The sequence below is a fragment of the Poecilia formosa genome, unplaced genomic scaffold (genome assembly GCF_000485575.1).
Source record: "Poecilia formosa unplaced genomic scaffold, Poecilia_formosa-5.1.2 Scaffold173, whole genome shotgun sequence".
Classification (NCBI taxonomy): domain Eukaryota; kingdom Metazoa; phylum Chordata; class Actinopteri; order Cyprinodontiformes; family Poeciliidae; genus Poecilia; species Poecilia formosa.
Genome location: NW_006800112.1, coordinates 74,527 through 100,052, shown reverse-complemented (window position 1 = coordinate 100,052; position 25,526 = coordinate 74,527). Strand labels below are relative to the sequence as shown.

General features: G+C 42.2%; 2 protein-coding genes and 1 long non-coding RNA gene across 11 annotated transcripts in view; 1 reads left to right on the top strand and 2 right to left on the bottom strand.

Annotated features, from left to right (window-relative positions):
* The window catches only part of LOC103147037 (uncharacterized), a 6,770-nt gene extending 4,497 nt beyond the window's left edge, over positions 1-2,273 (bottom strand). Inside the window, exon 1 of the long non-coding RNA XR_477218.2 lies at positions 1,150-2,273. This is a non-coding gene — a long non-coding RNA (uncharacterized LOC103147037). The remainder of the gene's footprint in view (positions 1-1,149) is intronic.
* Positions 1-19,664, top strand: part of aatkb (apoptosis-associated tyrosine kinase b) — a 60,118-nt gene extending 40,454 nt beyond the window's left edge. For 3 of the 4 annotated variants that reach the window (XM_016678052.1, XM_007565183.2, XM_016678050.1), the window contains 12 exons: positions 2,669-2,810; positions 7,910-7,989; positions 8,917-9,035; positions 9,288-9,375; positions 10,358-10,491; positions 10,859-10,943; positions 11,120-11,241; positions 12,589-12,738; positions 12,922-16,393; positions 16,995-17,124; positions 17,217-17,423; positions 17,912-19,664. In XM_016678052.1, the coding sequence (XP_016533538.1) occupies positions 2,669-2,810; positions 7,910-7,989; positions 8,917-9,035; positions 9,288-9,375; positions 10,358-10,491; positions 10,859-10,943; positions 11,120-11,241; positions 12,589-12,738; positions 12,922-16,393; positions 16,995-17,124; positions 17,217-17,423; positions 17,912-17,940 (4,758 nt within the window). In that variant the 3' untranslated portion in view covers positions 17,941-19,664. The other variant, XM_016678051.1, reaches the window with a different exon arrangement.
* Positions 19,665-22,147: 2,483 nt separating this feature from the next.
* The window catches only part of LOC103147036 (brain-specific angiogenesis inhibitor 1-associated protein 2-like), a 58,948-nt gene continuing 55,569 nt past the window's right edge, over positions 22,148-25,526 (bottom strand). For 3 of the 6 annotated variants that reach the window (XM_016678055.1, XM_016678053.1, XM_007565177.2), the window contains one exon: positions 22,148-24,945. In XM_016678055.1, the coding sequence (XP_016533541.1) occupies positions 24,807-24,945 (139 nt within the window). In that variant the 3' untranslated portion in view covers positions 22,148-24,806. Of the gene's footprint in view, positions 24,946-25,395; positions 25,442-25,526 lie in introns of all 6 variants that reach the window. The other 3 variants (XM_016678059.1, XM_016678058.1, XM_016678054.1) reach the window with 2 other exon arrangements.

Here is a 25,526-nt window from a genome sequence, read left to right as displayed (position 1 = left end):
TGTGTGTGTGTGTGTGTGTGTGTGTGTGTGTGTGTGTGTGTGTGTGTGTGTGTGTGTGCTCGCATTCCTGGGGGACAGGAGGAAGCGGGAGACGGAGGTGTTTATGTGCGCATGTGTTTGTGTGGGTGTTGCAGAGGGCTGCAGCGGGTCACATTTTTCCAGTGATGGGACCCCACAGCCCTCCAGATCCCATCTGAGGGACTTTTATTCTGACATCCGGCCTGTGGACGCAGCCAACTGCCTCCCTCCCTCCTCCCCATCCTCAGCTGTGCTGCTGTTCACCGCGGACAAAAGAAATCTTTCAGAAGACGTTATCAGTGTCTTCTGAAAAGACTTGGAGTGATATTTTACTTTTGGTTCTTACAGAACAACTTGACTTCATTTCTGAAGACAGTGTAAAATTCTCACAGTTTTGTAACTTGAAGGAAAAAGATAGCGATTAGTCGGGCAGGTAGTCTGCAACATCCATCGAGTTACTTTAGATCAAAACAGGTACTGAAACGTCTCTCATGTCTGTAAAAGAGATTTGGATCCTAACCCAACAAACCTCTCATCAGTCTAATACCATTGCCTTTGGTTCCTGATACTCTTTACCAGGAAGGATATTCGACAGTCTTTTATCCGATGGCTGAGAGACGTAATAATAAGTACTAGAACTTCTTGATTATGTTAATACATTATAATTCACAGAGTAGCTCTGTCACTATGAGATAATTGGTTGTCACAATTTCAGATCTAGATGTTTACACCAGGATATATACATCTTTGCTTCTATAATTTGCAGCTGGATTTTTTTTTTCTTCTTCTTCTCCGCATTTGGTGTTCAAACGACGCACTGCATGTTGGTATGTGCTGTTAGTGTGTCTTATATCTGTCTGCTGTCAGTTTCGTATTATTAAAATCTGAAAATAAAGTGTTAAAAAAAGGGAAGGAAACTGATATTCATCTGTCCATCAGCACATCCCTGCTCCTCATTCCTGGATCATCTTTAAGGTCTCGTCTTAGTCGACGAGGCATCCAGAAGGCATTTCATCATATTCCCGAACCACATCAGCTGATTATTCTCAGTGCTGAATGTTTTCACATCCAGAACGGCAGATTTTCACTTTTTACATGTCTTTGTTTTCATAATTAAAATCATGTTTTTACCTTTATTCCTTTGATAGCTGACTAGCAGTTTGCAGCAGTACGTTGGGGAGGGGCAGCGCTGTGTTGCATCACGTTCCATGACCCTCTGGTCCCTCCAATGGTTTCTCTGTGACATCTCATCATTGTTTTAATTAGATTACAGGCGCAGATCGCTGTAGTGCCCTGAGAAGGGGATGCGAGTTAAACAGACGGGTTCACACTGTCACATTCAGAAAAAGATAATCTGATTTATTTCGCCACTGTTTGTTCTTTGTAAAACATAAAAAGTTGTTTTTGAAGTAAAAAGGAGAAGCGTTCGTCTGCGGTCTGATTTCCAAACGGTTCCTGAGGATCAATATCTGCAGTCTGATCTGTGAAGTTTAGGAGTGAGAAACATGTAGCCTCGGAGCTAATAATCCCTGGATTTAACGGACCGGCTCTGTTTACGCTCTGACTCTCCAATGGCCTCACAGGAAAACAGAACCGGGCCAGCACAGCTTGCTGCAGTTTATCTCGGCTCCACTTCGACTTTTGGGCCAGAAAAACCAGACACGTTCCGCGTTTTATATCAGCGGAAAATCAAAGATATCTGGTTGCTCAAGTCATTCAAAATAAGTGAAACCAGTACATTTACTTTATTTGACCAACAGATGATAATTATTTACTCATCACATTAGTACATTATTATTTATTTATTATTATAGTAAACTCCAGACTGGAGCTTACTTCAGGACACTTTGGGAAAACAAACATTTGGCCATGTAGACCCAGAATCAACCCGGCAGAAATAGAAACTGTCATCAGACTCCACTTCGTCTTTATGAAGGACGTATATTTTAACTTTTTCAGTGACAAACTTAAAGCCCTTTTATCCCTTGTAACTTAACTGCTATCTGTTTTAGTGTGAAATTTAGGAAAAATTATGATTGTGTTGGATTTGCATCAACAGGCGATAGTGGTATACATACGACATGTTGGCTACATGGTGGCTAAAGGTCAGTTCACTCAAATACTCTGCTATTTATGTCGGGAAATAGCATGAGAAGTGGGTAGCTCCCCCTGGTGGTGGCGACCAGATACGACAGCTAGACAAACAAGATTCAGACATAAAAAAAAGATGCAAAGTATAGTGCATCTTTTTTCTATTTCATTGCTTCATTGCATTATTAATGAAGAGTTTAACAAAAATTACATTAGCTGTAGCACTTTATGAAATCAAATTGATGTAAAAATAAGCTTTGAAGTTGAAACCTGATCAATTTAACTGAGATTTTTGGAACTGTGGTGAAAATCTCTAAATGAGGTTTTTGTTTAAATCAGCATTGAATCTGAAACTACATCTTTCGTTCACACGGAAGTAGCTTTAGCATTGTAGCACAGCTGGCTCTCGTAGAAAGTTAGAAAATTAACATTTTAAAATTCCCGACATTGAGTAGGTTGAAAACAATAGAGATAATAAAAACATTGTTTCCTTTTCCGACTCAAGTAGCAGGCTCATCTGTACATCTTTTAAAGAGTTTGTGTGTTTTTCTTGTTTAAGGAATTCGAGAATGTGGACTGTGACGAATACCACGCAGACATGTCCACCTTGGCCTCCACCGTCTCCCAGGGCACTCCGGACGTCTACGTCCTGCCGCTCACCGAGGTTTCCCTGCCGACCACCAAGCAGCCGGCCCGATCTGGTGAGTCAAAGCTCGGCTCCCTCTCCTCTCGCCCTCCAAAACTCCACCAACGCGCCTCCCTATCCTACAAGGTCAGCACTTCGTGTGCCTCTGCAGCTTTAACTGTGATGGATGTCGACGATGACTGAGAAGATGAATGCGCTGTTGAACAATACCTAATCATGATATCATTGATGATGCAAGCCTAGCAGCAGCTCTGCAGAGGTGCCAGATTGTTACACACAAACACGCACACACACAGACACACACACACACATTTGAAGGGTGTGAGAGCAAAAAAAAAGGAGCCTGAGGAGAGCCGCGTTTCCCCGGAGTGAGCACCGCCCTGATGCTGGTCAGTTGGGCCTCCACCTATCCCATAATTCATCGCTGCAGGGCAACTGCAGAATGAACTCTTTAACTTTCTCCCACAAACATCTGCAAGTTGCATAATAGCGTCCAGGCAGTCGGCCTACGCTGCAGTTTGCTGGTATGTGAGGCATGTGAGAGCACAAAACCCCAGTGAGAGTATTCCTCTCCCAGTGCTTCTGCCTCTCAGGAACAATGTGAGTTGTTGTGCATTATGGGGAGCGATCCTGCCTGATAAACTCGTGACACGAGACTTGGTGGATCCGACTCTCGCAAGCACAAAGAATCCTGGAGGAAATTTATTCTCTTATTTATTTCTAAGCTAATTGAAACTGCTGTTACGTCTGCAGTGTCTCTATGAATCTATGAAATTCATCATCTCATTTGTCCCGCTGATTGTTTTTTTTTTTAAGAAGTTTCGTAGGGAAAGTGAAAAGCAAATCTTTCTGCACATGTTCGCCTTTCGTCAAGCGAATCGACTGCTGAACACATGTTTTGTCCTCGGCGTAAGATAGAAACCATATGTCGAAGCAGCCACAGCAGGCAGGGATTCATTACTGCGCCGCTGGGACAACCTCACCCTCTGACATCATTTTAAGATATTGATTTTAGTTTTTATGGAGTAACTGGATCAGATGCACGGTGCTGCTTTCAGTTTTAAGGGAACTTTCAGGAACTTTGTGTCATTCTGACATAATGCGGCGTTGCTTTTTCTGCAGCCACTTGTGCACAAACGGAGCTTAAACTGTTTTCACGGCAATGACAAACGCCGTACCTTGCAAAAGTGTTGAAACTTTTGCAACAGCCACAAACTTCGATGTGTTTTTTTTGGGGGGGGGGGAGGATTTTATGGAATAGACCAACATGGTGGCATGCATTTATGTTCAGCAGTGACCCAACACGTGTATTGTGTTGCAGTTGCAGCTGCAAGTCTCTTGTTAATGTTTCTACCCGTTCTGCACATCTAGAGCCAGCTCAAATTTGGTCAAAGTGGACGTAGATGTAGGGTTTCAATTTTCAAATCTGAACTTAAGGTTTGGACTTTGACTGGGCCATTCTCACAAAGGAATATGCTTCAATATTAACCACTGTAACTCTGGTTGTGTGTTTAGTGTTGGTGTCCTGCTGGGAAGTAAACATCCTCCACAGTTTCAAGTGGTTTCTTTTCTCTTTTTTTATTTTGCAGCTGCTAACAGGCTTCCTTCCAGGATTGTTCTGCATTTGACTCAAACATCTTCTCATTAACTCTGTCCAGCTTCTCTGCCCCTTCTGAAGAAAACCTATGAAATGACACGAAGCCGCAAGGCGACGTGCAGCATCAGCCTTTCTCCACACACGGTGTTTTGCATTGTAACTTTGGCTCTGCGATTCCCTCGGGTTCACCACGGGTCTCCTCCTCCTGCTTTGTGTTAAACAAATGGAAGCTTGAGGTAATGCAGCAAAACGTGCAAAAGATTAATGTAGTCAAAAACTTTGGCGCCCCAGTGGAGAAAAACGAATAAGAGAACAAAAGAAATAAAAATGGAGGGCGAAGGCGCCAAATCCGAGACCGAACGAGACCGAGGAGATCTAACGGTTCAGGGAGCGTAGAACGAGGTCTGAGATTTCTCATAAGCCGTCAACATGGAAGTGTTTGGCTGCCCTGCGTTAAGCGCCTGCTCTCAGCCAGTGTTACTGAGTAGGTGGAGGTCTTAATAAGCCATCAGTGCTGCAGGAGCTTGGCTCAGACAGAGGCTCCATTTAAAGGACCCGCCCTGACGCAGCTGTTGAGTGCTGCAGGCTGCTGTGTGAATCGAATGAAACTGACACCCATTCAGAGGAGACACGGGAGCAGGAATCCACACGAGCACAAAAACAAGTTCCCCGATGTTTAAATACACGCAGAGGGAGTGACCGAGCACTTTTAATGGGATCCGTTTGCAAGTCAGTTCTGCATTTAGAGGGTTAAACTTTACCTTTAAACGATCAGTTGAGGACCGGAGCCACTGGGATAAGTGGGAATGATGGGAATTCCTTTCGGCTCTGAGTGGTTTAAATGCATCGCGATAAAAACATCTCGGCTTCAGCAGCCATTATGTAACAGAGAGGCTCTTTGTTTTGGTACTCAGCAACAATCAGTGTGGAGATGCAGAGATGCTGCCGTCAAACGGAGCTCGAGTTACTTTATGTATCTGTGAAAAGGTTTTTTTTTTTTTTTTCTCCTTTGAGTGTTGGACAGATTTGTGTTTTTACCCATACTTTTTTTTCTGCAGTTGTTGCTGAGAAATTATCCTGTCACTTTTTTTAAATTTAAAAATAAAAGGCCTGTGGAAACCGGCTGGCCGTCAGAGGCAACAGGAAGTGGCGGAGTCTGCTTGTCGACATGTTGGGGAGCAGATTCCCGTCCTAGAGCTATTTAAAGCTACACAATTTACTTTCAATATATATAATGGATAAACAAAGCCCCTGTAAATTTTACTAGGTTAAATATTTCACTAGAGACCAAAACATCTTGCAGTGTTTAGACGCTGCTCCTCACTAAACAGCCTGCAGATACTTCTGCCATCACACCATCACTATTTCTATGTATTCAGACATCTACTATAGTTTTTGAACATGTGGACAGATGCTCTTTAATATTACAGTCTAATGATGAATATTAGGTCCAAATTATTATTTTAGGTCCAATGGAACAAATTAAAGACACTTTAATTTGTCCCCACCAGGGAGATGTTTCATAACACCTTTGAGGACAGAGGTTTTAAAGTAAATTTCTATGTTCTACTCAGTGTGTTTTGCAAAGAAATATGGTTACTTGACTCCATTAAATGCACACCAGAAGTAGGTTTCTCATAATTATTGTGGTTTGAGCAATGATCATAATCTTGAAGAATTAACTGGCAAAAACAGAATCAGAACAAAATAAATGGAAATAGGGTGCAATACAAAATCTTCAGAAAATTAGAAGCAGTTCAAAGATGAGATTTATGCATTTTTACTACTATTTATCTCAATAGGTCATGAAAATACCAAAGCAAGTTACAATGATCTGCAATAGTTTGAACGTGAAATGGTTTGTTTGCAAAGGTACAAAATATAAAACGGAAGGAGCCAAATGGAAATGCATAGGTATGAAACGGCAATACTAATTAGCAACATTGACCTGAAGAATTTAAAGACAGTTAGCACACAGTTCCAACTATAAATATTGTACATCAACATGTCCTGGGGACAGGAAGGGAACCTGTGGATCTGCAAAATGTGAACATGAGGTCATTTGAACCAGCGCTGAACTCTCTGCCAGTTCCTGTGAAGATTGATCTTGCACAACTCTGGAAACTGTGACTGATCTCCGCATCGTAGACTTGACCATGGAGGAAAGGCTGACGCTAACTATGAGACCGCTGGTAGAGAAACCGGTTTGTGTTTGCTGCAGCAGACGTTCCTAGTAGCTTTTATGAAAAACCGCCACAGGTTTGGAGCGGGAGCAGTCTGGTACAGAACGCCTCATGTTTCTCCCATTGTTCTGTTAGATTTATGAATATTTGAGGGGAAACATGTCGCCGTAGGTGGAACCCTTCGCCTGGCGCTGTTTATTCCTTTGTCATGCAGCTGGGAGATAATAGTCCCAGTGTGTGCGCCATAGCTGGTCCTAACTGGTACCGTGCTGTCCTACGCGGCTAGACAATGGCGACTATTCTGCTGTTGGGCCGGGGAGAAAGTGGGTGTAAAGAATGACCAATCTGTAGAAGGGAACGTAGGGGGTCCAGTAAGGCCTCCACACAGGGACCGGACTGGACAAAGATCTGCTTGTTGGTTGCTTTACTACCAGAATCGAAAGTGTCATGGAGGGTGATGCAGATGGAAACCAAAGGAAAGGGCAGGGAGGGGAGGAGAGGGAGATGCAGCAGTCGGTTGGTTTGACTGAGATGGGACGGCAGGACACCTTCTGCAGCCAGGATGGGTGCAAGTCTTCAGGGGGTGCTGACAGCGATGCTTCGGATAACCGGACCGTCTGACAGCTCGGTGCCACGGAAAGACCAGCACAGATCAAACACAATGGAGAATGTTGTGTTTACTCTTCAGCGACCAGCATGTTGGGATAATCCACTTCAGAGACGGCTGAGAGTGGATACCTAATAGCTCAGATGTGGTGCGTTATGTAGTAGCCTTGAGTTTCTTTAATTAGCTTCCGAGGGACTTCCTTTCAACACCTTTCTGTGCATTTTTGCAGCTTTTTCAGTAAAATCTAACCTGATTCTCTATCATAAGAATGTGTTGCTGTTTGAAAAGTCAGACAATCGCAGCTCATTTTGTTGTGCTGCAGTTTTAAATGCCTCAGATTACAAGGGTATAGATTGTTTCTCAGCCATTCAATCTCCAGCGTCTCCATCCATCAGCGCTGACATTTATTTCAGCTTGTCTGTGCAACGAGATCCATCAGAGCGTTCAGCAGCCGTGCATTCACATTACCCTGTGTTGTGTGATAACGCAGCATAAACGCCAAAACACTGTTTGGCGTTTCAGCCCTCTGATTATGATTTACAATGCATTTAAATGAATGCAGTCCGTATTCAGCCAAATGGATTCTCATGAGCAATTTGCATTTCAGCTGCACACCAGCCTGATCAGGAAATTTATCAGTTGTTCTCTGGCGTAATGCGGTTTGTCGGAAATGTGTTAAAGCATGCTGAACGGCTCAATCAAGTCTTTCTTTTCTTCTTCTTCTTCTTCTTCTTCTTCTTCTTCTTCTCCTTCTTCTCCTCCTTCAGCCCAGCTGCTGAAGTCCTCTGAACTGACTCGCCACAGTCTGCTCTACCTGAAGGAGATCGGACATGGATGGTTCGGGAAGGTAAGACCACCTGTAGTTTTTTAGAGTGCATTCACACCAACCCTGTTTAGCCCGCTTTAATCAAACTTCAGTTCGTTTGCCAAGAAAGTCGGGGCTTATTTTGGGAGGTGTGAACGCGCAATCAACCTCTGATGCAGTTCAGAAGCCAAGCAGATCAAAGGGTGCTCCAAAAGCAGGAAGTGGACTACAGTGCCGGGTGTTCTGGGTAAACAGAACCTAAACAAACACACAAGCGGGAGAAATTGCTCATGGTCTTTCACCAAAGACGGAAGAGAAATCTTACAACCGCTAAAATCTTACGCTACTCCATTTTTGTTTTCATGTTGTGAAGAAAGGAAGTTGCTCTCATGTCTTCTTCTGAGGTTTCCATGCTGTTTCCTTAAGTGGGATTTCCTGTGGGTTTAATTTGTTTGACACAGTGCTGTGTGAAGGCAAACCACACCAGCTGAAAATGCAACAAATGTTCCAATTTTGTTCCCCAATCGAACCGAGTCTGCCGGACTATCAGGTGTGAAAACACCCTTAGTTGCACCAAGGACCCTCCTGTAATTCAATGTGTTGCCTGTGGTGCGATAAATAACAGCTGCTTTGTTCCACAGGCGGCGCGCGCAGCTCTGAGTACAAATATTGCACTGGTACAGTGTGTAGAAGCTGTCACTGCCAGTAGGAAAGCCTCATGTTTCTGCAACCAGTTAACATTTTTCTCCCTTCTACCCTTCCCTGTCTTTTGTCTGTTTCTGACTCGTCTCACACAAATACACCCGCCCTTTCCATCCCTGTGTACCTCCACTGGGTATGTCCATGCATGTGTGTCTGCTTCACGTCTTTGTGTGAATGGGTTTACTGGTGTTTCTCTGTGTGTGTGTGTGTGTGTGTGTGTGCTTCTTTCCTCCCCATATGCATTCGTCTGTGCCTGCGTTGTTCCAGGTTCTGCTCGGGGAGGTGAACACGGGCCTGAACACCACCCAAGTGGTAGTGAAGGAGCTCAAAGTCAGCGCCAGCGTGCAGGACCAGATGCATTTCCTGGAGGAAGCTCAGCCTTACCGGTAACACTTTACACCCAGTACCACATCTGGCCTCTTTATCAATTGAACTGATAAAGAGGGAAAATGTCTTCCCTCTTAAAATGCTCCTAGAGAAACTCTGACATAGAGATTACAAAGAATATCAAAGTATGAATAGAAAATATTAAATACTGCAACACTCCTGTGTCCACAGTAATGTTCAGACAGTTGTGCTTTCTCTGTCAGTTTAAAGAGAAATGCCTTTAAGCGCTTTTTGCTCTTCCTGCGCTCCAGCACGCTCCAGCACCCGGCTCTGCTGCAGTGCCTGGCCCAGTGCACTGAAGTCACTCCCTACCTGCTGGTCATGGAGTTCTGTCCACTGGTGAGTCTCCATCCATAAACACACAACACCAACCAGGACAGACTTGACTCTTAAAAATACTTGTAAACACTTCATATCCTTCCGTTAGTAGTGACACAATATGAACGTTTGACCGTCGGACCTTTCCTTTTATTTCAAGCCTGAAACATTTAGATGAGTTGTAGATTAATTCTCTAATGATCTTGTCCCACAGAAGCTGGCAGCTACTGGATACTAGAAATGATAAAATTCAACAGTTTTCTCCTGTATCTGATAGATTATTTACCCTGATATATTTATTTCACTTAAAAAAAAGGAATACAATTGGACAATTTCTTCGAATCTAATTAATTTTTAGCTGTTTTGTGTGTGTGTGTGTTTACCATTTAGTTGGACTTTAAGGCTTCCTGGGACAAAATGCAATATGTTCTCTTTTGTTCTGAAACAATAAATGCAATTGATTTTTTAGCCAAATCATCCATTGCATTTCCAGGAGCACTCAACAATTTTACTGACTTAGAAAACTGGTGGAATATTTTGTGAACTAGATCAGGTTGAAGGTCATTTCTTATGGCTTTTTGACCTCTTAGCATCTGCTGTAAACTGAATTATTGATATGGCAGGTCCTTTCTCCCAGCAGCTGTTAGACTTTATAACCATCACCACTCCCGAAAGGTTGAATTTTTTTATACACAAGATTATTTTATGTGAAGAAAGAGAGGCAAGAAATGCTTCACAGGAAAAGAAGCTGCTGTTTGTGCTGAAGTCTTTGGAGTTGTTAAACAACGAGCCAACAGTTAGATGAGACCGTCAGTCTGAGTTGAACTCGCTGGATTCTTCCACAGATCGCCACATAAATCTGAAGATCTACTTCTCCTTCATGCAAACTTCTTAAGCTGAACAGGAAATGGAGGCCACAAAGAGCAGTTCACTGCCAAACACCGCCCTCCAGTGGTCAAACCTTGTAACATGCAAGTGTCTCATTTTCCTCTGCTGTGTCCAGGGGGATGTGAAGGGTTACCTCCGAAGCTGCAGGTCGAACGAGGCGATCACCCCTGAGCCCTTGATTCTGCAAAGGATGGCCTGTGACATTGCATCAGGACTGCTGCACCTGCACAAACACAACTTCACCCACAGGTAGTCCCAAGCTGCTGCTGCTGTTGCTACTGATTAGTTAGCATTTGTATGACTTACAATAAAAAAAAAAATCCAGCTGCTGCACCAACTTTGCTTCCAGTTGCTTCCTGAAACAACATCCTGGTGCTGCCTGAGTGCTGCTTATTGACTCCAGCATCAGTGATTTTGTTGCAGGCGGTGGCCACTCCTCTCCAGATCAGCTTTAATTAAAGGTACAGCCTTTAATGCTGCAGGTGAAAAGGCGTGATGTTCCATCACCAGTAGCAGCTGAAACACCTTAAACAAAAGCATCCACGATCTTATCCTGTGTAATATTTTATTAAATGGTGCAGCTGTGTTAGAGGTGTTTATCTGCATTTCTCATCAGCGACCTGGCTCTGAGGAACTGCCTGCTGACCGCTGACATCTCAGTGAAGATCGGAGATTACAGTCTGGCGCACACAAAGTATAAGGTAAGACCCACACAAAGTTCCCAAATACAAGCTGCACAGTTGCTGAAGAAACTGTGTTTGCTTGTCTGACAAGGGCAGGAAAATAACTTGGATTTATCCCTGCTAACATTTGTAATGCACAACTCAGGTGTTTCAGAATCAAATCATGAAATATGTTAACATTTCTTCTTTACCAGGATGATTTCTACGTGACCTCGGATCAGACGTACGTGCCGCTGCGCTGGATCGCTCCCGAGCTCGTGGACGAGGTTCATGGAAACCTGCTGATAGCCGATCAGACCCAGCAGAGCAACATCTGGTAGAACCGATAACTCCCTCACACATTTAGACATTTTAATTTCCCTTTTGTGCATTAGACTCCGTTTTGACTATTAGTGGTTGTTGGTGCGCATCTTTAATGTGTATTCTGCAGCTATTAGAGAAAACAAATATCTGGACAAAGACACAAATTCAGTAGCGTGTCATTAAAATGCCATAAGCTGTTTGTTATAACCCAATCTAATTACTTAATCAAAAAGTAGATTCAAATCTTTAACAGGTGATGTTCAGTCTAACAACGATCAGTTTGTTGTGTTAATTATTTTCTCCTCCTCTCTGATTCGGGTCAGAGGTTCTTGTCGTCTGGCCAGTTTGATCGTTCACTATTTTTATGGTTGGTTTATTTTAAAGACAGGGCATGGCGGTGCATTCAAGTACCCCTAGACTTCTTTTGTAATTCCCACTAAATTGGCTAAGTGTGATTCATTTATGATTGTTAGCAGAAAACTTTACGCCAATATTGATCCACAGTTCCTAAAGAACAGTTGTGACTATTTGCATATTATATCCTAAAGATGCTCACTTTGTTTAAACCTCATATTTAAGGTCTTCTAATAACACAACACAGACATTTCTGCACATAATTTCAGCTAATTCCATATTTTTTGCAAAACATAAAAAATAAAAATAAAAAATCAACCTGTTAGCAAAACTCTGAAACATTTTACCCTCTTCTGTGTAAACAATCTGTTCAAACTCTATGTTCAACTTTTAATACATCTCAATTATTTCAACAACATGTGAACAACTTGCTTACATGTTTAGTGGGAGAATCTTTCATCAGTCATCAGAAGTATTTTTTTGCTGCAAGGCAAAGAAAGAAGCTTGGATATATTTATTCATTTAAACGGCTACCAGCAGTACAGTATCGGAGCTTATTTTGCAGAATATGGACATTTCTACAATAGACAAACTGCTTGTAAATTATTAATCATTGCAGAGAATTTATTGGCTACATCTACAGCCTGCGGCCGATATATTTTATTGGATTCACAGAGAAAATTTTCATTGAAAAGCTTGCCTGAGAATTGCAGAAAATCTATATTTCATCCTAAAGATGCACCATCAGTGCGTTGGACCTGTTACTAACATAAGTAGCAGTTTTACAATCAAACACAATCCTTTGGGCCGTATTTGCAGCTGCATATGAACAATATTAGTTTTCTCACCAGATAAAGAGGAAATGTAAGAAAAAAAGACTAAAAATGGAGAAGCCATTTGACCCAACCAGCTCAGCAAAAAAATCTTACATTATGAAATGAAAGCATGGATACTATGAGACTGTGGGGATCTAAAGGTGGATGTCCACGCTGTCTCGCCCTCCCAGGTCTCTTGGTGTGACCATCTGGGAGCTGTTTGAGCTGGGAAACCAGCCCTACAGACACTACTCTGACAGACAGGTCCTGACGTATGCCGTAAGAGAGCAACAACTGCGACTTCCCAAGCCGCTGCTCAAAGTTCCCCTGGCTGAGCGCTGGTGAGTCACACACAGATACAGGCATGTCCATGGGGGAGGAAGACAAAATGCAACAAAACTCAGAGCCAAGAACAGCTCAGTGAAATTACTTCCAAGTTCCTTGCTCAGATTATCACGTTTGTTTTTAGTCAGTTTTATAGGTTAACTTTGAACACTTTCCCTTCTCATTGTTGGGCTCCTCAGGTATGAAGTGATGCAATTCTGCTGGCTCCAACCTGACCAGAGACCCAATGCAGAGGAAGTCCACCTGTTGCTCAGCTATCTGTGTGCAAAAGGGGCCAGCGAGGCCGAAGAGGACTTTGAGAGGCGCTGGAACTCGCTGCGTCCCAACGCTGGATTCAACGGTCACCACACCGCCTCAACAATATCTAGAGACCAGCCCTCCTTAACCTCCTCTTCCTTCCCTTTACTGGAGCAGTTTTCATCTGGTGATGGCTACCATTCAGAGTCTGGAGATGACATACTGACGGTCACAGAGACCAGCCACGGCCTGAACTTTGAGTACAAGTGGGAGCAAGCCAGAGCAGATCCATCCTACATATCCCAAGAGTCCTCAAGCACTTGTGCTCAGGCCAACCATCACTGTCCAGAAGTGTTTTATCCACCAGGGGGCATTGTTGGAGGATGTCCCATGGAGAGCCTAAGCCACGGAGTTTCTCCTACCTACTATCAACCAAAACACTTGCATCCTCCCAGTGTGCTCCCCGTCCTCAGCGCCCATAGCCCCTCAGTAAGCAGTGAATATTACATCCGTATTGAGGAGCCTGTGGACTGTAACATGGATCCAGGTTACAACCTGTGCTCCTACAGCCCAGACTACCAGGGCAGCAGTGGGAGCTTCCTGACTGGTAGTGCAGACTCTGGTGAATGCATGGCCTGCCCATCACAGACCAAAACCATGGGTCCCTATTGGTCTGCTGACATCCATAAATCTGATCTGTATGACTCCAATGATTCAAGTCCAGCCATCTCCTTGACAATGGAGCCTCTTTTAGGTCAGGTTTCAGACAGCAGCCCCCTTCGACCATGGGAGTCAAGTCACTATGTGTCCTACAAAGACAGAGATGGGGGCTACTACTATGAGCACTCCCCTCCTTTAGAAATGGATCCCTATCTGATTGGAAGTGAGCATTCCAGTGAGCATCTCCAAGAAAGCTGGGGGTCAAGAAGCCTTCGTCAGGCTTTAGGAGAACTGGAGAATCCCCTGGGTATATCCACATCTGTGACCAGTCCACCTGAACAGGCCTACAGAGAGACATACCTGGACACCAGCCAGACCTCTCTCTTAGGGAAGAACATGACAGGGGGCTACTATGACATGATGGGCTCTTTAAGGAAGACCATGCCTAGTCACACGAGACACAACAGCCACTCGGTCAGCATCAACATGAAGACCGGAGGCGCGCTCTTCATCGGACACAGAGACAGCGACACAGAAGAAGAAGAGGAGGACATATTTCTCGAGAGACACACCTGCAATACGTGGCCTTCGAAACACAGGCACAGCAGCGGAGGACACCACAGGCGGGCGAGCCACAGCTGCAGACAGGACTCTTACACCGACTTCAACTACACCATGCCAAGTACGGACATCGAAGACACCTGGCCGGACCAGCACAGCCTGGCTTTTCACTCTCTGCCCAAACCCATCGACTATTTAGAGCCCCACCAGGCCAAAGATAACAGTGCCTGCCTCACCCTGAGTAAACATCACACCATGGTGCCCTCAGACAACTGCAATGCCTACATCTACCTGTGCCATGAAGGGGACACTCAGGTGCCACCATCTGGAGAGTGCTGCCACACCCATTTTGTTGATCCACTCACTGGTTTGTTAGTGAGAAACAACAACTACTGTCACAGCTACAGTCACAGCAACTACATCACAGACAAGACCACCGATATTCTCAGCAGTGAGGAGATGATCAATTTGTCACCGGCGCCAGGGGGTCCCATTGTTTCCAAACACACCTTGATAAAGGCTGACGACTGTGAAGAGCACTATATTAATCCTTCATCTGAAGAAACGGCACTTACAGAGAAGCGAGAGGAAGTAATCAAAGAAAATCTGGTCATGCAAAAACCACCAGAACCTAGAAAAGAAGAGGTGACTCTGACGATGACTAAAAACACTCCACCGCCTCCTGACAACAGGCACGTGATGGTTTCCATCACAGATCCCCAGTCGGAGCTGAGCCACACAGCCGACAGCGGCGTGGACCAGGCCGGCTCCACCGTAAGTCTCATTGACATCCTTGACTGCAGCGACGAGGAAGAAGACATAACAGACGACATCACTGACGTGACTTCAGGCATCTTTGCCGATGAGGGCAATGAGCTGAACGCATCTCCTGCTTTCAAATCTTTGCAGAAGCAGGTAGGAACTCCTGATTCCATGGACTCAATGGATCTGCCATCTGCTGCTGGATCTTGTGAAGGTCTCAGCCCTGCTTCTTCCCACCCTTCCAGCTCACCTAAAGCCATGGACAGCGGATATGATACAGAGAATAACGAGAGTCCAGAGTTTGTCCCCAAAGAGTCCCATGACACCCGATCACAACCTCAGGGAAAGCCTACCCTGGATAGCGGTCTAGAGGAAGTTCAGGAGAACCATGAGGAAGAGGATAAAGCAGAGGTTCAACCATCATTGGGTCAAGGTTCGATTTTGGAAAGCTCACAGACAGAAGACCACATTCTTTTACCACTGAGTGACAAGACTCCGTACAGAGACTCTGCCTACTTTTCAGATTATGAGAATGAAAAGCAAAGTCGAGATGAGGAGAGGGAACTCCAGCTGAAAGAAATGGATCATCACAGTGATGGAGAAAAACAGCATGTCGGAGGAAAAAAGGCAGAGAAAAGAAAAAGTGAAGAGGAGGAAGAACTAAAAGATGGTGTGGTGAACAAAGATTTAAAACTTGAAGTGGACCACAATCCAAAAGGCAGAGCAGAATCTCTTCCTCCAGGGGCAAGCTTGATGGAGAATGAGGAACCTTTAGATTCTGCCTTGAAAGCAGAGGCAATGCTGGATGAATGGCCATCGCATGAAGAGAGTTCAGCCTTAGGGGACTGGGCAGCTGAGGTGGTTGGGGCCATGGAGGAAGCGCTTGGTGCCCTCAATGGAGACTCTGCTTCCAGCTTTAAGGAAGAGAAGGACATGAAGGACAAAACGGATTCTGTTGAGGCCGGCAAAGTCGAGGAAACGCCGATGAAAACAAGTCACAAAAGGCCATCGGGAATGTCCGGAGAAATCCTGCACGTCTTACCGAAAGACGAGGTAGCGCTGCAGCACACAGCTAACAGCAGGAGGTTCTCTTCTTCCTCACCGGTCTCTCCATCCAGCCCACAACCTCCACTTGCTGCGACAGAGGGCCGATCGTCTCTCGCTAACGGCGAGGAGGCCGACGAGGAGGACGCCGACACCGATGACAGCGATGAGTCGGATGAGGAGCTGCGAAGCTACAGCATGCAGGAGGAGGAGGAGAGTGAGGAAGAGTGCCACCCAGTGCCCATAGTGGTGAGCGACAACAGCGAGGCTCACAAACTGCGGAGCCTCCTCAAGATGCCGAGCCTGGCCGCAGAGAATCCGGAGGAGGACCATAAGAAGAAGACGGTGTCTTTCTTTGATGACGTTACCGTCTATCTGTTCGATCAGGTGAGAAGTGGAAATGGGATGTTCAACTTGCTAAGAGCTTTTGTGGTTGATTTCCAACTTCAAGTTTTTATAAAGTTTTGACCAAAATGCATTTGAGCAGCATAGCTAATGCCAAAACCCTGATGCTAAGAAGCATCAGGCATTAGCAGGAACTGCAGTAAATAAATGTCATAGTATATTACAGTCCTTTTGCTCTAAGCATGCAGTAATCATCTAATAAAAATAAAACAGACCTGGTTCTAATATCTTCTCAAACATTTTTTAACTTTATCTTAACTACATCGCTGGTATTGAAAGTATCTAACTTTGAGCATTCTTCCAACAGCAACAACTTCCACACTGAAGAGTGTTCTTTGGTAGTGCATGGCGGACAGTTTCTGGATAATTTTTGTTTCCAACCACCTTGGTGTCAATTATTAGGGCCAATCCAGCTGAAACATCATCCAGTTCCCTCTGATTTCTCATTGCATGTAAAGCTAAAATATAGGAAGTTTACTCAAGGTTGTTCCTTTGCGGGGGACTAAGCTTTTTCACTGCATCCTTGGTTTTCTGTATTGTGCCTGCTTCCTTAAGTAATCATTTCCTAATATTACCTCACCAGGAGAGTCCAACTAAAGAGCTGGTTGAGCACGGCTTCCCATTAGCATCCGAGGGTTCAAGCTCTGGACGAAAATCCCAGCAAAGACTTAATATCTCAGATGATTCTTCAGATGGGAACGTCTCGGAGGAGAGTGAGTGTGTTTGTTGTTTTTGCATTTATTTGTTCCTAGAAATGAAGTTTTTATCAGACAATAGGAAACCTTTCCCCACCGTCTTCTCTCAGGCGCAGGGTTTGAGTGGGAGGACGACTTTCCCCTCCTTCCTCTGCCTACATCCTCGACAGCAGCCGACTCCCCTCCACCTCGCGCCGTCGCCAAGGCTCTGGAGCCCAAACCGGCCGTCCAGTTGTCCCGGTTCACCGTCTCCCCATCCAACGTGTCTCGGTTCTCCATCACTCACATTTCCGACTCCGACATGGACTCGGCAGGAGGTTGGTGGCTTTAACCACCTGCACGTAACTCCGCTGTCTTTATTTCAGAATCATGACTGAATGCTAAAGGACACGGAAACAGAAACAAAGCTAAGTTTTGTTTAGCACAATCGCACAAAATTAGGGGGAAAAAAAACAACTAAAAAAAGCAGTTAGCATGTCGTAGGATGCAAAAAAAAAGGTCTAGGAGCTTAAAGAAAGGAACCATGCAGTCATGGGGTGTGCTGTACGACTGAAATATTAAGTTGAAGACAGAGGTGAGAATAGTATGATCTTATTTCTTTGTACACTAGTTACAGATAATTTTATGAGGTATAACCCTTAGATTGAAAAATCTCTCACCAGGGAGCCCCTATTTCTCACAGACAGTCAACTTCAGCTTTTTCTGGCTCTACGACCAAGAACAGATCCTTCTAACCTTCTATAAAACTCAAAGCAAACATAAAATGTTTAAATGTAAAATTCTGTTTCTGTTTCTGTCTTTGTAGGAAGCAGTGAAGATGGAGATAAGGAATAAAAAGCGGTGGATCTTGACTGCCTCTGTGACAACAGCTGGACCTATTTTAGCATGACTTCAGATTTTTTTTATCATTATTATTATTATTGTAATGTCGGGTTTTCCAAACACAAGACAGTGCCTCTTACTGCCTGCGGACACTTCGAATCTAAAGCCCTCTTACCAACATGTAACCCGAGAGTAGTTTAGAATACTGAAAAGACAACAAATATTACACTTTGTGAAGGACATATGAAAGATGAACTTATTAAGGAGCCCTGTATATTTTTGGATCAAAGGCATAAAAGGACACATTTGCCACCTTTTTAATTTTTTTCATTCATGACGACGTGGAGCCGATCTTCACTGAAACGGGACGAAAACGAAACTGCTGCCAGATTGTTGCCCAGTAAAAATCACATCCACTTTGTGGCTTTTCAACAACGGACGAGCACCTTGAACAAGACTGAGCAGCTTAAGACTTTCTACTGTTTAGCAACTGTTTTACTTGTACTAATAAACATCACGAACGCTTGAGGCATCGCAAGTAATATAATGTTAATATTGGTTTCATTCAGAGAGAACGGACACTGTGGTGTGACAGGAAACGAAGCTGTCTGGTCAAAGACTGAACCGTCTGTCTGCTATGAATTGGTGTTTGAGACTTTTCTGTTTTACAAATATAACGTCCTCGCCACCAAACCGAGTCTATGACATCCAAAAGCTGGAAGTAAGAGGTAACTCAATTACTTTTCTTTAAGAGTTTGTAGTTTCAATAACCTAAAAACCACTAAGAATGATTCAGGACAAAGAGAAACAGACACTAGTTATACCCAACATCAGGAGCTTTCCGTGTTTGTATATTTTCTGCCTAAGCTGAGAATCGATTCGCCTGCAAGACGGGTTTTATTCTGGTTAATCTGAACACATGAAGGTTCTTCATCACATTGATGCAAAGATCTTGTAACTCCAGAGCAGATGGGAAGCTCTAATGTTCACTGATCCACAGTCCAGGTTGGCACAGCAGCACCAAGCAGCGCTGCGGTGATGCGTTTTTGGAACTTTGTGATTCGCTACGTCAAGAACAACTTCAGCTCGACGGCTGTGAAAGCCACAGTTATGACCACAACTATATCATTGGGATCAACTTTAAAAAGATTTGTTTTGATTTTCCTAGATTACATCGTCCATCTTAAAACTTCAGATCACCTCAGTTGTGCTCCTTATAACCCATCCATCCATTTTTAACCTCTTATCAGAGACCTTCAGACCTCCCCAGCTTTTTCTTTCAAGAACTTTAAGACGTTTCCTAACGCAGCTGAGAGTGTTGAGGTCCAGCCGGTCTTTGGCCTGCACTTCTACTAGTGGGACAGATCCTTAATGGACCCCAAAAGCTTTCCTCTTTCTGCCTGGATGAGGTCAGTCACTCTGCATGAGGAGTTAATTACATGTGGACTTGTTCTTTTGGTCATCACCCAAAGCTCATTAACATAACTGGGGGTTATTTGAACCTTTTAGGCCAGTCTTCATCACCACAGACGTTGCACTAATGCATCTGTTAATGTCTGGCTTCATTCTACACAACTTTATCACCAATTCAGTTTCAACTGAGACAGTTTCTCAAATTCAGTTGTAAAGCACATTTCAGCAGCTGGAAACCTTTGCAAGTGAAAGGTTTCCAGGTATGTTCTCAGTCACAAATGTAATTCACCAAAAACATCATTACTATCCCACAGCTAGCTTAATAAAAAAAAAGTCTGATTAATTAAGGTCAAAGAAGAATACATTTCTCATGTCAACCTTCAGACACTTTAACAAAAAGTTAAATCTAAGGTTAATAACCTTAGATTTATCTAAAGACTTGACTGGATTGTCACTTACTAGTCCTCACGACTAGATCAGGGTTTGGAAACCTGCAGCTCCAGAGCCCAAAGTGACCGTCTGAAGTTTCCACTGTGTCTCTTAGTAACTTTGAGTGAAAGTGACAAAACCCCATGAGTAACATTTTATTTGAAGGGGTCTGCATAAGGCTGACATGACACTTTCATAAACATGACATAACATCTGTTATGAACACGAAGGAGTCTTCATGAACGTTTGACTGTTGTCATGAAGTGTCATTCGGTAAATAATGACACTTTTAATGAAAAGGTGTTCTAAGAGTTGCATTAAAAGTTCGTCCAAAGTGTCAACTTTGCATTATCCAGTAAATAATGAAACTTTTAACGCAAAATCCCATTAAAACTAGCATGAAAACTCAATTGAAAATGTCAGCTTTGCACTAAACGTGTCATTATTTACTGAATGACACTTCATGACAACAGTCATAACCATTCATGGAGACGCCTCATGACAGGTGTTGTCATGTTTGTGTCAGTGTCATGTCAAATAAAGCGTTACCGAACCAACTAATGTTTTTGCAAACAGATACAACAAATGCAGCTTTTTTTGTTTTGTTTTATTTTCTGGTTAAATTGTTGTATTTCAAAAACATAGTGACACTAAAAAAGCACCTGTGATATTTTCTCTTGTCAGCAGATTGGCGACTATGTCCACAAAAATTGACATCACCTAGAAGAAAATGCATCCATCCACTTTTTTGGAAAGGTTTTTTTTCTGGATTTTAAAACCTAGTAGAAATAAAATAATGGTTTAAATGACATGTTATTTCCTATAGCAGACAGTGCTGGTCCATTGACTGAACAATCAGAGTCTAACTGGGTTGGACTTCTGCAATAAAGGCTGAAACACAGTGGAGAGAGAGAGAGAGAGAGAAAGAGAGAGAGAGACTGATGTTCCTGCAATTAGTTAAACATTCACAGTGGACACGCTCTGAAACATCCAGGGTTTGCTCTCCGTCACTGGTTTGTAGGAGTGGTAAAGAAAGAAAGTACTTGACTCTATTATTACTGTAACCTGCTGATTGTTGGCTACAGTTTTGTTTTCCGACTCTGGGATTAGCAGAACCATTTAAAACCCGAGCCATATTGTTTTTGGGTTGGACTCGTGGATTACAACAGTTTAGTCTGATTTATTGTCTCAGCTGATCATGAAGTGTGACAATGCTGTGATTTTTGTGTTGAATCTAAAAAAAACAAACAAACGAGAGAAGAGACCCCGGTGCGTTTTCAGAGCCATTAAAATGCAGGTTTCTGCTTTTAAACCAACATGTAGTGTCTTCTATGTGTTTGCCTTCTGGGGCTTTAAGATTCTGTAACACTTTAGTGTAGAAACATCTCGATGGCTGTCTGTAATATTTTTGTATTGAGAGAAAAATACTTTTGAGTATCGATGAGCTAGTGAGGCAGGGGAACGGACGAAATAAAGGAATATCTCTATGTTTACTGTTGCCAAAGACATGTTGTGTTGTGTTTCAGGGTCAAGTACAACTTGATGTTGTTTTCACCCCAAAGCAAAGACCGAGGTGAGGAACAAGATGGCAGCTTTGGTCTGAACCGACTGTAGGAATGTGCAGGAGAAGGACTGGGATTCAGTCTGTAATATGTGCCCCCTCCCCCACTCTGAACTGTTGAAATCATTACTTTCTGTACTTTCTATTAGATATAAATAAACTCTGGTTTACACAGCTTAAGGCTTTTGTTGACTTTTTCATAGTGTTATTTGAGTAAAGACGAATCTGTGATTCCCTGGAGTTTTTAAAGCTCATTTAGAATGACCGAAACTCAAATGATGCAATGTTTAAACGCAAAATTCGCTCAATCGCAGCCTAGATCTTAGTATTTAGAACATTAAGTTCACTGCAAGACAAAAAGAAAGAGACCAATCAAATTTGGCTAGTCCAGCTGCATGGTTTAGGTTTGTAACGTTTCATTTGAACCAGACTTGAGGAACAAAGTCCTCTGAATAGATAAGAGAAAACTAGAGGTAATTAGCTTTATGCACAGCATCATGTTTGGAGAGAAACCACACAGCAAACCAGCACAAATATTTTATAACCGTCAAGCACAGTGGTAAAAGGCAGATCATTTGGACTAATTTTGAAAGCCAGATGAGTTTTCTACCTTTAAAGCCTCTTTGTGTCAGTATTCTAGAGTCGGGTGTGAATAGTATGCAATGGTCTAGTCAAAGCCCAGACCTCCACCTGAATAAAATGCTAGAGAACTGAGCAGGTGGAGATCTGCAAACTTTAATGAGCAGAAGCAACACAGCAAAGAATGAGCGAATTAAAGTCATGATTTTCCCAGAGTAAAAAGAAAAACAAACAAACTGCGTAGATTTGATTTATTCTTATACATTAAATCGGAAAACAGACATTGGGTTTATGATTGAGTCACAAATATTTGCAAAACTACCATTTACTCTGAAGTAGCCATCATTTTACGCCGAGGCTTTAACAATGAACAGTTGTGTGTGCCGTGTTTAAAACAGAAGTATTTATCAGTGTGATTAATTTATAAACAAAAAAAGGTTAAAAATGAACTGGCAGCATCTGAGTTTTCTAAAAAAATAAAATAACCTAAACAGAGTATCATTCATATTTTATTAACTTTTTTTTTAGATGAAGCTGAAATTTAAATGCATTTTTAGTGTAGGTATTTTAATAATCATCTGAAAGTCGACTTGAACATCAATTGTATTTAGTTATTGCATACACACATATACACACACACACATTTGTGTATGTATATCATACACAAATCATATATTTATTATGCCTTATTTAAAGGTTTTTCTTCTTTTGCTATAATTTTAGTGGCTGATTTTTTTGGGGTTTTTTTATTCTTCTCTCATTCAGTTAGTTTAATGATTAATTTAAAATATTTGCCATTCTTCTTCAGCAGCACCTGTAACCACGAGAAACGAACTGGAATGGAAAACATCTAATAAAACTTCATATCAGTTTCTGGTTGGTTTTTAGCTTTCAGTGGAACAAAAAGTCTCATCTTGATTTTGCTTTTTAGGATTTGGGATAAGAACAAATGATTTTGGTAACAGGTAAATATAATTTTTTTTTTATATATAATACTGTATATTAGCCAGGTGTGAAGATTTATTCTAACCAAACAATTCAATGGCAGCAAATAAGACTCCATTTGGCACAACACGTCCAACCACTAGAGGTCACATATTGTTCTAACATAAATACAGAGCAACATACTGACACATGGGGGCTAATCTGAGTCAATACTGCCAATACTGTCTAGCACATTTATGTACATTTTCAATGCTCAAAAAACAATTCAACACCAATCCACAATGACATTACTTGAAGACTAAATGTGGAACCAATCAAAAACTGCAATATTCTAGTATTTGTTTTCCTTTTGTATCTGCTCTCTGCTAAAATTTTTTACTATAAAATATGGTTTACAACATGGATTACTAACAAAAAAGAGCCTCACCAGTTGTCTACATCGCTGACAGTAAGAGAGTTCAAGTAAATTTATATTTTTAATTACAAATTTCATTAAAGCTGAACACTCAGACAACAGCTGACACAAAAAATAAAACAATAAACTGAAGCTTTACATTATTTTGAAAGTCAACTTGGATATAAATTCAGATTATACAGCTTCTTTTTTTTAAATAAAAACAAAAAAAACTTTGGAATATCTTTATGTGGAAAAAACATATTCCAAACAGTTTTCTTGGAGACAATATAGACCCATAATAATCGGTTTTGTTTTGTTAAATTTTGTTTGTTCACAATTGCATTAAACAAATGTCAAATATCCAGGATACAAAAAGGAAGTTCAGTAGGACGTATCAACAAGTCACTGTGTGATGGATTGGTCTACAGAGTTTAAGCTGGGAAGTGAATGTGAAAGAAAATAGTTAAGCTTCTTATAAAAAAAAGTTTCTGATAAAAAGATTAGAAGAGAGTAGAGAATATTATGGAACCGTTAAAATGAAATCTGAAGGAATGTCAGTGAGCGAGTCTGTCCTGGTCATCTGATAACAGCTGACAGAACAACAAAGGATTGTTTTGTTAAGCTCCAAAAAGCAGAATTACATTCATACATTTTACTATGAAAAAAAGAAGACTGACCCTAACCCCGTTAAGGTTCTCTACATGCGGTTGAATCCGTTCCCTTGGCAAAAGCACTGATGCATAAAAATCTAGAAAGCATTTTTAGAGCAACACATAGTGCTTTCAGAATCACATCTTTTCAAGGGACATCTGTGCATTTTAACCTAGACAATGGGAAACACTCCACAGGCTCAGCTGAGACAGCATCAGGTTCCGACCCGGTCCGATACCGGTTTTACTCTTATGTAATTGTCAGAAAAAACATAGTGAAGTGTCTTTTTTTTTTTTTTGTAATAGTCGCTGTAAAAATCTCGTTTCAATCGTAAATAAGAAATGGTTGTTTGGGCAGAAAGACTGGAAAGAAATCATTTGAACATTGCTAATTATCAGGTCAAAGCTTTCAGAAACCAGATGAGAAAATCTAAACATAAATATCTAACCATAAGATTTTGTGTTTTCTGAGCTGAAGACGTTTTACTCACTTAACCGTGTTTCACAGACTTTTGCAACAGTTTATTTAAATCATCTCTTAGTGGTTCAGGAAGTGGCAGTGCTTCAGCAGCAACAACAGATGGCGCTGTTGTTCTGGATGAAGGCAGTAAGAAAGCAAGGGCGAAAAGGTTAAACACCTTGAAAATGCCATTAAAGCCCTTTTTGGTTCTAAATAACTGGCTACATCTACAAACAAGTATATACAAAACTGAAATTTTAGTCCAACTATAAAACATTCTTTGTGTCCATTTTTACCTAAAGTATCTACAAACAGAAGGAGTCAAAAGTTTGTCTGGGTTGTCGAGCATCTGTTTATGTCGCATCATCTCAGCTCTGTTTTTTTCTGCTAATGTAATCTTTTTTTTGAGGACTTCATTGAGAAGCAAAATAATTGTGCTGCAGCTCAGGGGCTCTCTGTGGCCGTCGAGGTTTCCAAGGAGTCGTAGTGAGCTTCATCAAGATGCTCCTCCTCAGCTTCATCTTCATCAGGAAGCAGGGGTTTAGCTGGAGCCTCCACAGTCGGCTCGCTGGGCGGCCCTCTCCTGGGCGCAGAGAGAGAGAGAAAAAAGGAACAAACATCAGCTGCCGAAAATAACGTAAAACTACAAAAGAGCTGGAGGATCTGCTTTCATAAAAACACCGTAGGTATAAATAAAACCGCTCTGAAGATGAGTCATGCAGAAACAACAATACAGAAAAGGCCGAGCATGCTGCTGAAACACCACCACGCATTTCCAGGACAAGCGCTGCAACAACCCATAATCAGCTCATATAAAGCCAGCGTTTACATCACAGAAACAAAACAAGCAGTGATGGAAATAAACCCAAAGACACAGCACAACTCAAAAAAAAAAAAAAAAAAAAAAAAAAAAAAAAAAAAAAAAAATCAACATGCCAGAAAAACAATGACCAAACAGGAAAGGTGGTGCAAAATAAAATAAAAAAAAAATAAAAAAAAGAGCGCAGAAGATCCAAATTTTACTTTCACTTACGAGGAGTTATTTGGTCGCTCAAAATCGGGCGTAACCGGGCCGCACGCTGCAAGCAAAGACAGTCCTCATGTGTCAAACTCAAAGGAGAATCAGGTTTTTTGAGAATTTATTGCATCTTTTACACTTAATGT